Here is a 15,162-nt window from a genome sequence, read left to right as displayed (position 1 = left end):
TGCTGCAGGATCTTCTGAGTACAGGACTCAGGTGCACAGCAAAATCAGCAGAATGAGCCAGTTGCTGTGGATCCACTGAAGGTAACTGGGAGGTCTTTGGAGTAACCATTGCTGTGGTGCCAATGAAAATGGGTGCTGTTGATGCTAGGCCAGGCATAGTGAAACTCATGGATGCGGGATTTGGAAAGGAGCCAGAAGGAACAGGGGAAAGTGGACTGGTGATTGCTGGAGAGCAGATCAGAGGGAAGGGTGCAAAGGCTGTAGGGGGCATTACCACACAGGGAACGCTAGGCGAAGGTAACTGGCTTGGAGACAGACCAATTGCGCTGTGAGGTTGGTTTGCCGAAAACAGGAAGTTAAAACCACTTAATCCTAAAGCAGAGAGGAAAAAAAATATCACAAATTAATGCAGTTGGCAAACTGAAATTATGTTACTACCTCTTTATTCAAAAAGGGGAAAAATAACAGAAGAGAGTGAAGTTGCCTAGGAAACACCAAAAACACAGAAAGTAATGGACCACATGCCTGAGAGACCTGCTCACTATTTATTTTGTACTGTACACTCTATTGCCTTCTCTCTCAGCTTCTCTCTCTCTTTGTCTATTTAGATTGTGTTCATAAATACCAACTACCTTGGCTACTGCATAAGTAAGCAATGAAAGATCTATAAGGTGCACCCTGCATGTATAAATTGTTACCACACTAATAGAAATAATTTGTTATTGGACAACATATATTTAACTTGAAATCAAACAACCCTGCTCCCCATATTCATCGTAGGCCCCATCAACATTTACTGAATTTAATGGAAAGCCTTTCATTGTTTCCCAATGGAATTGGCCCCAATTTGCCTGATCTTACAAGCACTTTGACTGATATTTTCCTACTAAGGCCTCCATCCTGCAAACTCCATGCAGATAAACCCCTGTACCCACACGAAACCCTGTTGACTTCTATGGCCTCTTCGTCACAGCGAGAACAGATTCTGAGGCAGTAGCCTCTAAATTCCCCAGCACCCTTCCCTTCCCTCTATCCAGCATGTATACAATCCAGAGTACTTAGTGGGTGTGTCTACACTTGCATTAATGCACCATTGCTACAGTGCATTAAGTTTAGTACCTCTGAGGTACTACATAAATGCGCAGTAGCCAGTGCTAAATGTGCAGTAGCAATGGTGCATGGTCTTTTTGTGGCACTTAATGCACAGTAGACTAATTCTACTGCACAATAAGCGCATTAGCACGGTTTTTGCTGTGATGTGCTAGTAGAATTAGTTTACTGTGCATTAAGCATCTCATGTAGATGCACCAACTAATGTCTAATTCTTTGACTGTTTTCAGTTGTTTTTTCTATTCCCATTCTGTCCTCTAGGAGGCCACTTCTTGTCCCTCAGTCTTTTGATGTTATCCAGATGACACCCCTGTCAAATGTGTACCAGTTAACAGAAAAGACTGTACCAGGCTTTAGCAAGTCAGCTTCTCAGAACCCTAGGTCTCAGTTGCTGTGCTGTCCTGCCTAATTCACCAGCCTAAGCTTATAATTTTCTATACTCTTGAATGCAAACTGTTTTTTCTTGCCACTGTGGAACACCATGGCACTTGTGGTAGTCGCAGACAGGACCGGGAGTTAAAATATAAAGTTTCAGGTACCTGGTAGATTCAGTATGGCCAATTCTGGCAGAATTGCAGATTCTGCCAATCATGACAGTGACTGAGGTCTATGACATCCTGGAACAAGGCAGATTCCAGGACTATGGAATCCACAGAACCTTGTGTGAAGTTCTCCTAGAATTTTTATTTCACGTCCTCTGCAGGCTCATGCGGCCACCACTGCACTAGTTACGCACATTTAAGGTTTTCTCTCTGCTAGCAATTAGTATTTTCTTTTTTAGGGATAAGAAGGTTTCTAAGGTTCAGAAGTACAATTGCAATGTGAAGAGTAAGGCAGGTAGCTCTGTAATACTTAGGACCCTAGCTATTCACTTAGATCTGCATTTTGCTATTTAAATAAAAAGTGGCCTAGTTTTCAGAGCTGCTGATAACAAACAGCTCTCACTGAAATCAATGGCCTACTTAATCCACAACACTTATGAGAATTAAGCCATTGCAGCTTGCAGAAATACAGATTGCAGAATCTAACTTTAGGTACTTATGTTGAAAACAGGCCTTCATCCTTCAGCCAGAATACATCTAGATGTGATTACAATCCTTACCAGCAGCAGGCTGAAGATAGAGATACTGTGGGAGAAAGGGCTGTTTGCCATTTTCTTGCTCTTTTTCTTGATGGTCTTTATTCCTCAATGGCTCTTCTTGCTCCAGAGAATCTAAAGATTTAGCTATATCCTTTTCTGCAGACTTATCATCTGCAGGAGTTCCTAGGTCAAGATGAAAAGCTCCTATGTGCAGAGTAGATGCACAGCTGCCTTCCAGGAGAGATTCCCCATCAGCTGACTCAAAAGGCTTCTGAGTGAAACAGAATTAGAAGTGAAGAATCCAAATTAAAATAGTGCCATGCTGTAACCTCACACCCTTCCTTGATTTAAAAGTGAGAGTCACACCAGTGCAGAGGGGCAGCACAAAAAATTGCACCATTCAAGTTTTGTTCTGAGAGGTTAGATGGGAGGTAAGTGTCTAAGTGGTGCCCAGGCTCTCTGCACAGGGCTGTATTTTGTTTCCAGTGGTTAGGGATATTATTTAGTTTTTATTCTCTTACAGGAACACTCAGGATGCAGCACTGTTTCTTTTAGTTGATTTGAAGGGGGGAAAAAAGCCGCCACCACAATGCCCTTCTATACGTTTCCAACACATCCAGTTCATAACACTGATTTGGAGCTAGAGCACAGCTCCTTGAGCACTTAGAACTCTGGAACCCTCCTCCCTTTGCAGAAGGTGGCTCAGTGGCCCATACTGCAGGGAGCAACTGGTGGATTGGGATGCTATTGAAAGAAGCAGACTGGAGAGAAGGGAGAAGATACCTTTCCCTTCCCTCCCCTCTAGCTCTATGGATTGAACAATGCTGCCAGGCTGGGTCTCACTGGGGCCAGAGCCAACCAGTGTTGAAGCATGGGGCTTCCCAAAGATCTGCCAACTTTGGAAGGAATCTCCATGACAGAACTACACAAAGGGATACAAACAATGGCAAGACTCCTTTCCTGTAAGTTTTTCTAAGGTAACAACTAATCAGGGCCTTGGTTTTGTAGAGCAGCTAAGCTGTACCTCACACATCAAAGCAGATATGTTTCACTGGAAGCACAGTGCACATCTTCCAATTAACACTACACCAGATATATATACCATCAACCCTCCACATTTATATTTGCATGTGGGAGGTGGCATAAATAGATATTAGCAGTGAATTTTCATCTGGGAAAAGACTATTTCAAGTGAGATAATAGCCTTTCCCCTGCCATTATTACTAGTGCAAAACCCAAGCGCTAATTAAATGCACACTCTTACCTTGGGTAGTACCAGTGAGATGGGGGCATCACTCTGCTCCATAGCTGGCTTTTTGGCAGCTGGCTCTTCACTGCCCACAAGCATAGAGGGCGATGCTAATTTCTGGGAGCTGCGCTTGTGGCAGGTAACCGAATTTACAGCAGCTTGTGGGTTTAGGGGTGAGGCCTGCTCCTCAGGGCTTCGGTTACCCTTTTCTCCTGAAATAGGGAAGTTCTCCCTTGAGAGACTTTCCTGTAGATTGCCGTACAGCATAAACAGGGACGAGGAAGGGAAGCAAACGAAGGGCTGGTTGGGGAGCACAGCTGGTTTTTCATTCTCTGTTTTGGAGACTGTTGAAATGGCAGGCTGCAGAACTTGGCCATTTGTTCCATTTGGCAGAGAGAGGTGCAACATGTCTGATTGAGCAACAGGAAATGCTCGGTGAGGCAAAGAGTTAAGGGAATAATCTGAGTCCCTAGGAACCAGAAGAACAGAGAAGGGAGAGATTATGGTTGGGTTCCTTGCTAAATTCAAGATGCCTTCAGGGGCACAAGTTTTATTCCTAAAGAAGGTAAAGAAAGGGGAAATGCATTTAGTGTAGAATTAAACTCCATGCCCCATCCTTGAATAAAACCGTTCTCTGGAGCCAGGTGTGGAGAATACCTGACAAAATGAGTAATTTTCAGATATGGTATGAAGAGAGTAATTTACATTGCATGTCAAATCACTTAGAGGCTGATTCATCAATTCTGCTTCTGCTGCATTATAATTTAGTTCTGTCTGTCAAGGGCTAGCATGGCTGCATAATGTACATCCACAGATAAATTCAAACCACGATAGGTACAGACAAAAGATAAGATCATCAAGGAAGCTGGATCGTGACAGTGGAGCAACTCTGCAGTGTGCTTATCTCTTCCCATCACAAAGGTCTGTCCTGTTTTCAACCCTACTCTCTAGGCAAGTGGTTCTCAACCTTTTTCCCCACCTGACCAGATGGGCAGTGCCTGGGGCCAATGGGCAACATCTGGCCAGGTGGAGCGGGGCAGCAGGAAGCCTGACCTGACCCTGGCCCCACAGGGGGGAAGGGAGCTTCACCTAGCTCCACAGGGGACCCGATCAGAGTGGGGAGGAGGGGAGTGAAAGGGGCGAAGCAGGCATGGCTCAGCCCTGCAGGGGAAGAGGGAGTAGTTCAGTCACAACCCAGCCCTGCGCAGGGGAGGAGGAAGGCAGGTATAGCCTGACTCTGTGTGTGTGGCCTAGTCCCTATGGGGGAGGAAGGGATAGGGTCCCAGCCCATGAAGAAAAGGGGGCATGGCAAATGTGACCTGGCTTTGACCAGGCACATAGGGCTTGGGAATTTGGCAAGAGGGAGTGATGGCTGTATTAACAGACACTGCTCCCCCGATGTCAAACTTTCCAACCTGTGGCAAGCCCCATAGGCCAGATACAATGGTTCCGCAAGCCACATCTGGCCAGTGGGCCAGAGGTTGAGCTATGTTAGCTCTAGACTATGTAGAGGTATTGCTTCCAATTAACATATTGTACCCCAGTTAAGGAGTTAAGTAAGCATTAACTTGCATATAGAACTGGCAAAGAAGGTTTGGAACATTTGGGCTAAGGACAGAAGTTCTACACAAACCGGTATAAATGATCAGAAACAAATTTCAAATGTGTAAGACAACAGAAGTTCAAAATGGCTGAAACCAGTTTAAGATAAACTGGGATGGATGTATCAGACTTCACTATTTAGTTTAATTGGTTTATTGAACTTCTGTCTCAGGTCCCCTTAAGGCACTCCCAAAGCTGGGAAGGCCCAATGAGCTGACTGGCACTCTTAGCTGCAAGCTCGCCAGGCACCTGGCTTGTTACTCGCCAGTGCAAGGGGAGCCCAGGACCAGCCACAAAATTACTGCATGCATTTTATTGAATAATTTTGTGGCTTATTCCCTGTTTTATTGCACCATTAATTACATGAACATCTGGCCGAGTTACTACTTAAGACATAAATTAACTGGTTAATCACGTCCAGGGTGGATAAAAATCAACAACTTTTTTAAACCAGATTTTTAAAAATTGTTTTTCTTAAAATGCTTTAAAAAAAAAAAAAAAAGCCTATATAAAGAGAGTTTTAATTTAAGATATGTTAATGGAATAGGGATTATAACTTCTAATTACATACTATTTGAGACAATATATTCATGCAACCTTTTTAGAAAAGGTTTTATAAATAGGTCACAACAGGCCATGGACTATGTTACGGGCCTGATCTTATGGGGTTTCCAGAGGTTTCTCTATAGATTAGTAAAGATTAAAGAAAACCACTTTACCCAGTGGGACTTAGTGCTCAGTCTAGAACAGGGGTCAGTAATATTCTTGGGCAGAGTGCCGAAAACACCCGCAACCTTGACTTGTATGATGTTGGCGCGTCTGGGGTGGATGGTGGGGGAGCCACGAGGTGCTTGATCCTTGCTGAGGCAGTGCAGCCCTGGCCCCTTCCCTGCTACCTGCTCTGAGGCGTGTGCGCCAAGCAAAATGCCTTTGAGTGCCACACTCTGGAAACCCGTGCCGGGGGTTCCCTACCCCTGGTCTAGAAGATCCCATTAAGCATCTCTGTGATGCTTAGTTTCAGTTCTCAAAGTGTGGATTTGTGTCTCCAGAGACAACATCCCTGTTAACAGCAGTATATGAAGGTAAGAGAGAACAGACCTGATTACCCACCCATCAGCCCTGTTGTCTCTCTGCAAGTCTATATACAGAGTCAAGCCCTTACCTCTCTCTAAAAGTGCAAAGTTTCAAGAAGTTAAATGAAGAGGATTATTTGGGGTGGAGTAGATCTGGGCTAGGAGGAGGAGTCTGGAGATGAATGCAAGGAGGGAAGGGCAGTAAAAACAAAAGAGAAACATTTTGAGCAGAATATTTCAGAAGTCTTTTGGAATAAGTTTCTGAGTATAGCCTCTCCATTGATTTGAGATCTAGTGAGGGAATGAATGGTATGGTAGAAGGGAAAACCTATCGTGGTAGCAGGCTTGCTAGGCCATAAAAGAAGAAAGTGAAGAAAACACCAAGCTAATAACATACGGCTGCAGCACTCATTTGATGTCCCCCTAATACAGCATGGCAAAAATATCCCCCAAATACCCGTGATTAATCTAGTGAATTGGAGACACTTCACCTCCCAATGACTTCATAAATATCTGTTTCAATTAGCTTTGGTAAATAAAGTAACCAAATCATAATTCAGTTCTCTAATGTAGCTGCAAAATTAATTTGAAAAAATATCAAAATAAAATCACTGCTTTAAAATGTATAGTGTGTATCTTCTAAAAATTAAACCTACCTCCATCTCCGAGTTGTGAATAATATTTTAAGGTTATATCAAACAACAAGAATGCACTTTTTGTAGAAAACAGTAATTAAATGGAGGCTTCCTGACCAGTGATTTAAATTGATTTGATTTTAATCAAATCAACACTGGTTGTTTCTTAACTGTAACGTCTGTCTGCCAGGGGCCTAAATTTACTGCTTTAACATTTTCAGCTTTTTCTAGATTTAAGACTAATTCATGTTCACGTGGACCTTGTAGAGGAAAATGAAAGAACAAAACACCACTGACCCAATTTTTCCCCCAATGGAAGTCACCTGGGATTATGCATCTCTATCCTATGAACAGCATTTGGCCTTAAATTAAGCAGAAAGGTTATGAACTGGAGCAGAGTGTGAGTTTTAATAGGCAGCTCACCTTGTGTCTTCTTCCATTTTCTGTCTACAGACAGCTGCTAAATTTATCATTTTGGAGCAATATTCATCTGAACCCACAATACAAGCTGAAAGAACAATGGGATGTTTAGTTAATTACACACAGATGAATCAAGCATAATCAGATATTGGTAATATAAAACAATGGAAAGCAATGTTTCTACTCGGGTGGGTTTTTATAATATCCACTCATCATTTGGAGTCAGAACCTGCAATATGCAGGAAGCATTCAGCATCATGAAAAATAAGGCCAATTAGCAGGGCTTATGACTGCTTTTTAATTCTTAAGTGCTATAAACTGGATTGTCACAGTAAGCTCCATCTTACAGGAAGCCATATAGCAAAGTATCTGTTCCCTTTCTATTTAAAGAACCTTAATCTGTCTGTGCCAAATTTCAACAGAAGAAACCGACTACACTTTCAGTCTATAGAGAACAGAACAATTTACTGAAAAATAAGAGCATGGCTCCAGAGCTCTAAGTGACTGCTATTGGAAAATCCAACGGGGTAAGAAAGAGCAAGTCTCCTTGATAGTTACCTGGCCTCTCCCTATGTGGGCTGCTGGGTTCAGAGTTGACCTTCCTTTTGATGCCTTCAGAAGGCTGGCTAGCATTAAACGAAGCATGCCGCGCGAGTCTTTGTTTCCCATTAGCACAAGTTTGATGTTGGGTACACACTCCTCTCTTCATTTCTGGTAAAGCAGCTGATGTTGGAATGTCCATTCTTGGCTCATCTAAAGGAATATGTTTTTTTTAAGTTATCATCTAAAGGAAACCTGTTGTCATTCTAGTGTCTGCCTGGCAATGAGCTTTGACCTGGACACTAAGGAAACCTCTGGCTCCAATCCTCTGCAATTTGTAATAACCCCAAAACAACATTAAAATTAGTGTATAAGAAAAGGGCACCCTTCCACTCCCAGAGTCTGCAGTATCCAAGCTCTGCTGACTACAATGAACAGACAAAGGGACAGAGCAGCAAAGGCAGCAGTAATATTAACCCACCTTTCTCCTTGACCCTGGTACTGTCAACTCTCAAGTACAGAATTAAGCAACAAAAGGACTCGATTTTGCACTAGCTTCCACGCACATTTCTGGTAGCCAAGGATCACCAGGTTGTAGAGATGCCCTTGCCTTGCCCCTTTTTTCTTCTCAGACAAACCATCTATGTCAGGGACCATGAGGCACAGAAGCAGTTCTAGATTTTAAGTCTATTTCCTCCTTACAGGGAGGATATTCTGCTGCCTGTTTAGGGCAGATTCATGGTCCTCTTTGCAGCACAGTAGACCACAGCCAGGACCAGAACTAAGTCCTGTGGACCTTATTTTTCCATTACTTTGCATGTTGTGTGGTTAGGCAGATCAGTGTAAAATGCAAACAGCCACAGGATCTCAAAGTATCTCCAATCTCAGCAGTTGCTGTGACATTGTGACAATAACATTTTTTAAGGAGCAGCAGGAAACAAACATTAGGAAATTCATCTACTATTTGTACATGGGTATAAAGTCACTTAATTCTGACTCAGTCTGTAGCTGGAACACAGCAGAAGGAGATTGGGAAGGGTGCTCCCAGAGCAAAAGACTCAAATTACCACTTTTTCCACTGAATTCCACAGGCCCAATCCACTTGAAGGCTGGTTTGCGACCCCGCTCTTCTGTGACATGTACTTTCTTTATGAGCCCCAAGCTGGTCAGAACGTTGGCAATATCGTACAATCTTCGCACCTTTGCTGAAAGGTAAACAAGAGTACAAACAAACAGGTTGTGAATATGTCTGAACAAGCCAAGGGCTTTCTGCCAAAAAAGTTGAGATGGATTTCATGAATGGACAGAAAGGGGTAAATCAGCTTATGCACAAGTAACTCTTAAGAACTCTTTCTAATTCCTCTAACTCCAGTGCATTTCATGATGTTTTAGCTGTGTCATGGCATCTTAAATTCAAATTGTGCAGTTAAACTTCTCTTTTCACCCCCTACGCTCCTGAAGTTTTGAGGGTTGGAGAGAGTTTTTTCTATGACAGTCGTATGTATTTAATGAAAAAGACTTGGCTCGTTCACACTGCAAACTTACACGGCCAGGCTGCAGCACCTCAGACATACCACAATGCTCTGTGTAGGCTACCTCCTAAACCAGCAGTGTAGCAGCATTCATAAAGCATTGTGCCCACACTTATCAGTCCTGATGAGCAACAGAACTAACTAGCTTATATGCAGTGCTGTGTGAATGCACTTCGTTACTGCCAGTTCAGGAAATAAAACATGCAACATGCCTAATTTGGGAAATTGATAGAGCAGACATAGCTTTAATCTCAGAAGATATGATCAACACTGGCTGAGACTGACAAACTACTAAGGCAGGGATCAGCAACTTATGGCCTGTAAGCCTGAACTGGCCAGTGGAAGCATTGGATCCAGCCCATGGAGGCTTCAGCAGCAGGAACCTTCCCTATGTTGTAGCAGGGACAGTGACAGCAACAAAAGGCTTCCCCATGATGTGGGGATACAAGGGGGAAGAGCAGTGGTGACAGCCATGTCCTAGCATGCCCTTTGATCCCATCTGGGTCATTCCTGCCTACAGCCTAAAAGGGTTGCTAATTGCTGACCTAAGAGATTTAAAGCACCATTTCCATTAATGTAAATAGAAACTGGGTACCTAAATCTTCTAAACAGTCTTTAAAAAAAATCTCATTTGCTGTTGCAACTAGATGGGAAATTGCTTTCCTCTCCCAAACTGGGATGAAAGTTATAAGTCTCAAAAGAAAAAAATAAAACACATTTGTGAACCAAAAATCCAAAAAAAAATTTCAGTTAAATAATAAAAATCAAATTACATGTTAACAATCATTTTTAATTTTTATATTTTGTGATAAAAGTCTAAATGGTTAAAAGGGGAAAATGATTTTTTAAAATTGAGTATTTTATGTTATGAATTGGCTGAAATCCTCCCTCCCCCTTTCTGCCAAAAGATGTTTTGTTGAAAGATTCCTTATCTGCTCCAATTATTATCTACTGCTTTTAAGTATGAATATGACCCCATTTTCCTTACTGGGCATGCCTATATGTGCAATTAATGCTATTTGGCTTTACGGTGCAGTAAGTGTACTACCTGCACATGAACTTAATAGATGCATATGCAGGTAGTAAATTTACTGCACAGTAGGTGCCTGCATGTGTAGACGGTGACATTTTACTGCACAGTAGATTTGGCTACTGTGCAGTAAAGTGTCTCATGTAGACAAGACCACTCAGTATGTAATTAATTCACCTCTTAACAGTAATCCTTACTTTTAAACTTGCTGTGATCCGCTGCATCCTGGCTTTCTTCAATCAGTATTTTTGCTGCAACGTCGAGAGTAACTATCTTGGTTTTGGAGACAAGGAACAGCATGACAAACTTTTGGCTCATAATCCGCAACGACTTGTCCTTTCTGCTGTTTGCAGATGCTGCATTACAAATAACACCCAAGTCTCAGCATGTGTCATCCATCAAAGCCAAGAAAGCATTAAGTAGGTTTTTCATGCATAAAAAAACCCAGTAAAATATTTCCTTGTTGGGAAGCAGAAATCTTTTTATAAGCAGCAAATAATTGTGTAAAACAGATGGACAAGAAATAGTTTAGCTCTCTTCAAAAGGCAGTAAAGTCTAAATCTTAAAGAATTAGCTTTAAATCTAAGAGACTCTGGACCTGATTCTTTGCATCATTACACAACTTTTGTGCCAATGTAATTTTGTGGACTCAGACGAGCTTTATTCCAACATAGAAAGAGCATAACAAAATAGTGAAAAAAATTGGGCCTTCTGACTTCTTTGATCGATAGGAGCAAGGCAATTAGAAGTAGGGATAGAGAGAATTAAAGCATATGATGAAGCCTTGTACAAGAGGCTGCTGGATGCATCATTGGAAGTGCTGCAATCTTTGATGCGTTGTGGGTAAAAGAGGAGCCTTATCTCGTCAGTTCACTGAGTGTTTTTCACAAATAATAAAAATATGTTCTAAATCACAGCAGTCCAGCTAACAGCCCATGGGCCAAATGCAGCCTGCAAAGGATTAATATGCAGCCCCTGGGCTTCTACCTGGTCACTGCTCATCCTATCACTGCAGCTGCTACTGCAGCAAGGGTCTCTAGGCTCCCCCTCCCTGCACTGTGCTTCCTGGTCATGCCCCAGGGGGCAGGGTGATGCAGCCCATGACCACAGTACAGCAAGAGTGGGAGCTGCCCACACGATGCAGCAGTGTGTGGTGTTGGGAGAAGAATTTACAGCAAATACGATGCAGCAGGGGGAGGGGGGAAATGCAGCCCAGAGACCCTTAATATACTCTAGTGCTCTACTGGTGCCCCCAGCCACTTAGAAGTTGAACAGCCCTGTTCTAAGTTAAGGAGAAAATAAAACTTATTGTCTGCTGAAGACAGTGACCAGATCAGCCTGCTCCATCTGAACCATCAGCTTACCAGAGGGGCAGTCTGCCTCTGAAAAGTCAAGCAATGGTCTGTCTTGAGAATCTGAAACATTCTCCTTCTTGCGCTCTCCAAATTTATACTCGAGGTCTTGCTCTTTCTGCTGGAAATATGCCATTAGTTCTTCATACTTCTGCAGCAAGCCTATTTCCTGAAGACTTTTCAGAGTTTGCCTCAGGTTGTGCTGCCCATGCCAACAGTATTGATTCTTGGCCACACGGCTCACGAGGTGCAAGGACTCCAGAACATTTACTATGTCATAGATACGCCTCCGCTCAACCCCTGTTTCAAGGAAGCATGAAAGGCTTAGAAATCAATTAATTTTTCACAGGCTAGCCAATGGACTACTAATATTAAAATGTTGCTGCCCCCACCCGCTTCTTTTCACACACATGTACACTGACTAAGATCTTGTCGAACTTCCCAGCATAGTTCCCTCTCCTCATTTTCCTAGGTAAAATTTTATGAAGCCTGATTCTGTCTCCACAAGAATTAATCCTCCAGCCCAGCTCCCTGCTCTAGCAATGCATAGTGTGTTGTACACATTGCAAACAAAATAGGCACATCTACACGAGACACTGCCTGTGTAGTAACTCGATACTACTGTGCAGTAGTATTGCATGACAAAAACCATGCCAAGTCTCTACTGTGCAGTAGCGTCACTTAAAAGGCGTTCGCCAGCACTACTACATAGTAACTTTGGTTAGTGCACATTTATTTAGCACTTGTTTACACAAGTGCTAAATAAATACACAGTAATGACTGTGTAGTAGCATCTCACGTAGATGTGCCCACTAGGTGCTAAGGACTTGACACATGAAGCAACAGTTAGGCCGACCACCCCAAATAGGTATTGAAGCAAGCTCTCACTATCTAGCCCAAATATGATTTTTAAAAATTTCTCACCAATGTTAACTGTGGCTCAGCTTTACTAGTGTTAGCAAGTGTTGGAACCTCAATACAAACCCGCCACTGGCTACACTGGCCATTTTAAACATTGTCATCTAACTCTGCTCGAAGCAAGTCTGTGCGACACGGAGCATGAAGAGCTGGCAGCAGCTGTCTGCACCTGGCCATCTGCCACTGCTAGTGGCTGTGAAGCTGAATAACAGTTAATAATACTGGGAAATTGGGAAAGGTTCCCTGAAGGAACACAGGACCTCTAGGTGACTGTTCACCCATCTGGAAAATATGGAGAATGCTCACCAGCTTCACCTGGGCATTGGGATAATAAATTTATTAATATTTTAAAATGATGTGGAAAACCTTGAATAAAATGCATTACAGAAGAGTGGAGTGCTATGTGCATGCAGCCAGTTTTTTTACAAGGATAGCTTATTTGAACACTAGCATCATAAACCCTCTCCTACGTGATTTTATCTACAGAATCCAAGCACAGGGATGGTGTGTTTATGGGAAAGAGAGATAATGGCATGCTTTGTCAAGATACTTGTTTAGTGATTGGCAGCCCTCCTAATCTCAGATGCTATACTCTGAAAGCAAATAATGTCAAGATTATATAATTGGTAGTAAACTACATCCGAGCTGCCTTCCCACCTCTGAAATCATCAGCATACTGCCAACTGGTGTGGCAGCTGGCGTTAGAATAAGCAAGATTTAATCAGTGGAACTGGTGAAAACTGTGCATCCTATGTTTTAAGACATTATTTGTCCTCCATTCATTGTCTGATCCTGCATTTCTTAATGTTTCTTTGGGCCAATGGACTCCAGTGGGAATTATGGCTGCACAGGGACCACTGGATCAGACAGATGCCCCGTGGCTAAAATTTATTAGCCAGAATGATATTTTAGGCCTTTTGAAGAATGTGTGCATAAACAGAAAGGGAACAGAAAGAGAAAAATATATGAACTAAAGCTGAGAGCTTGACTCAAACCACCCTGTCCCAGTGACAGTGGGATATGGGAAGGCAAACTGTTGCAAAGGGCAGAAGAACAATAACTATTTCCCCCTTTCTCCTGGCATTTAAAGATGGTGACTTTGTACCACTGGCTTCTAAACAAGCTGTTCAAAGCCAGAACCTTTGTAAATACAGCTTTATATATTTACAGCAAATGGTATTAATTCCACTTAGGAATGGAGCACTACAGATGTTTAGCTTCAGGAGGTCACAATATTGAGACTGTCACTCTAGCAAAAAGGGGACTAACATTTAAAACTTCAAATTGTCTGAAAACACTTTTTTAAAAATTCCACAGGAGCCAGTCCTTCACTCCATCTGTTTTTCCCCCCAAATCCTTCTGTTGTAACTGTCTCTTCTCTTGCCCAGAAATAAGCACAGATTTTAAGGAGTGGTCTCACCAGCTCTTCAGTCCTGCTCTACTTTTCTTTCCACAGTATATTGAACTGGGTTTTTTCCCCTGTAAGTCCACAGCTAATTTGCTACTTTTCTTCCTTTAGATATCTGGCTTCTGAATTATTTTTTCTCAGAAGTAGTATTTTACATTAATTCAGTAGTAGTCTTATTCTGCCATGTCCTGTGGAAATTATGCATAACCTCTCTTGGTTCTTTTGTATTATTTTTTCTGTCTTGGCTGATCCTCACAATCTCTCTCAGTTTTTAATTCTTATCTCAAATGATTAATGAAGAAATGTAATAATCCTGGATTTAACAATGGTCCCTGAAACAAATGGTTAGATACTTCCACCCAATTTAATTCTTGCACTTTATCACATTCCCCTCTTTGTAGCCCTCTTGCCAGCTTTCATACCAAAAGATAACATTCACAGCTGAGACCATGTGGGTAGGTAAGATTTCTGAAGATATTGTCAGATGCTTTACTGAATCAAAATATAAAACCTACTCAATTTTCCTTATCAATTTGTAACTCTATACAAAAAAAAATCATAATTGATGTGATTTATTCTTTATAAAACCTCTTTCTTGAGAGTTCAGTTAGGCCAAAGTTAAAAATCGAGGCATATATAAATAGTAGCAGGATTTGCTGGAAGATGACACTCAGAAAGCAATCTTGCTTTCTGTGGTTGGGATTTGTGTAAGTGTTAAAGACTTGCTGCTCCTGTTGAATTCAGGTGGGCTGGAGTATTCAGCATTAAAGCAATCATCCCCTAAATGTATTCTGTGAACTGGTCTTTTTTAAAATGTGCTTCTGCTTTCTTTTAAGGGATCTTTTATGGGTAAACATTTAAGGACTGAAGTTATCACAGTCTCACACTGGTGCTCACTGGTATACGTACCAAGACTTGAAGCCACTTCGTCCAAGGAGATAGTAGTTTTTTCTGTCGACAAAGGGTAACTTGGATAACGAGCTAGAAACTTTTGGCACAAGAGTCCTAAGCTTTTCTGTTTTCTGCTTGGTCTCTGCTTGTCAAATTCATCCGCTGCGATGTCATCAACTGTATCATACTGTTAAAAAATAAATGGTATCCCTCTGCTGTAGAACTTCAGAAAGCAGGATGGTAGTAAAACAAGATATTTTTCATGTTCTAGCATTTCTCAAAATACAGACTTCTATTAGAAAAACAAAATACACATACCCA

The 15,162-nt window shown here is 42.0% G+C and overlaps 1 protein-coding gene across 1 annotated transcript in view; it reads right to left on the bottom strand.

The window, feature by feature from the left end:
• The window catches only part of E2F7 (E2F transcription factor 7), a 26,639-nt gene that overhangs the window by 3,772 nt on the left and 7,705 nt on the right, over positions 1 to 15,162 (bottom strand). The window contains 9 exon segments of the mRNA XM_014518730.2: positions 2 to 372; positions 2,213 to 2,462; positions 3,456 to 3,996; positions 7,174 to 7,258; positions 7,729 to 7,923; positions 8,778 to 8,915; positions 10,470 to 10,628; positions 11,637 to 11,924; positions 14,860 to 15,028. Coding sequence (XP_014374216.1) covers positions 2 to 372; positions 2,213 to 2,462; positions 3,456 to 3,996; positions 7,174 to 7,258; positions 7,729 to 7,923; positions 8,778 to 8,915; positions 10,470 to 10,628; positions 11,637 to 11,924; positions 14,860 to 15,028 — 2,196 coding nt within the window.

Source organism: Alligator sinensis, unplaced genomic scaffold (genome assembly GCF_000455745.1).
Source record: "Alligator sinensis unplaced genomic scaffold, ASM45574v1 scaffold465_1, whole genome shotgun sequence".
Classification (NCBI taxonomy): domain Eukaryota; kingdom Metazoa; phylum Chordata; order Crocodylia; family Alligatoridae; genus Alligator; species Alligator sinensis.
This window is presented reverse-complemented; position numbering and strand designations above follow the sequence as displayed.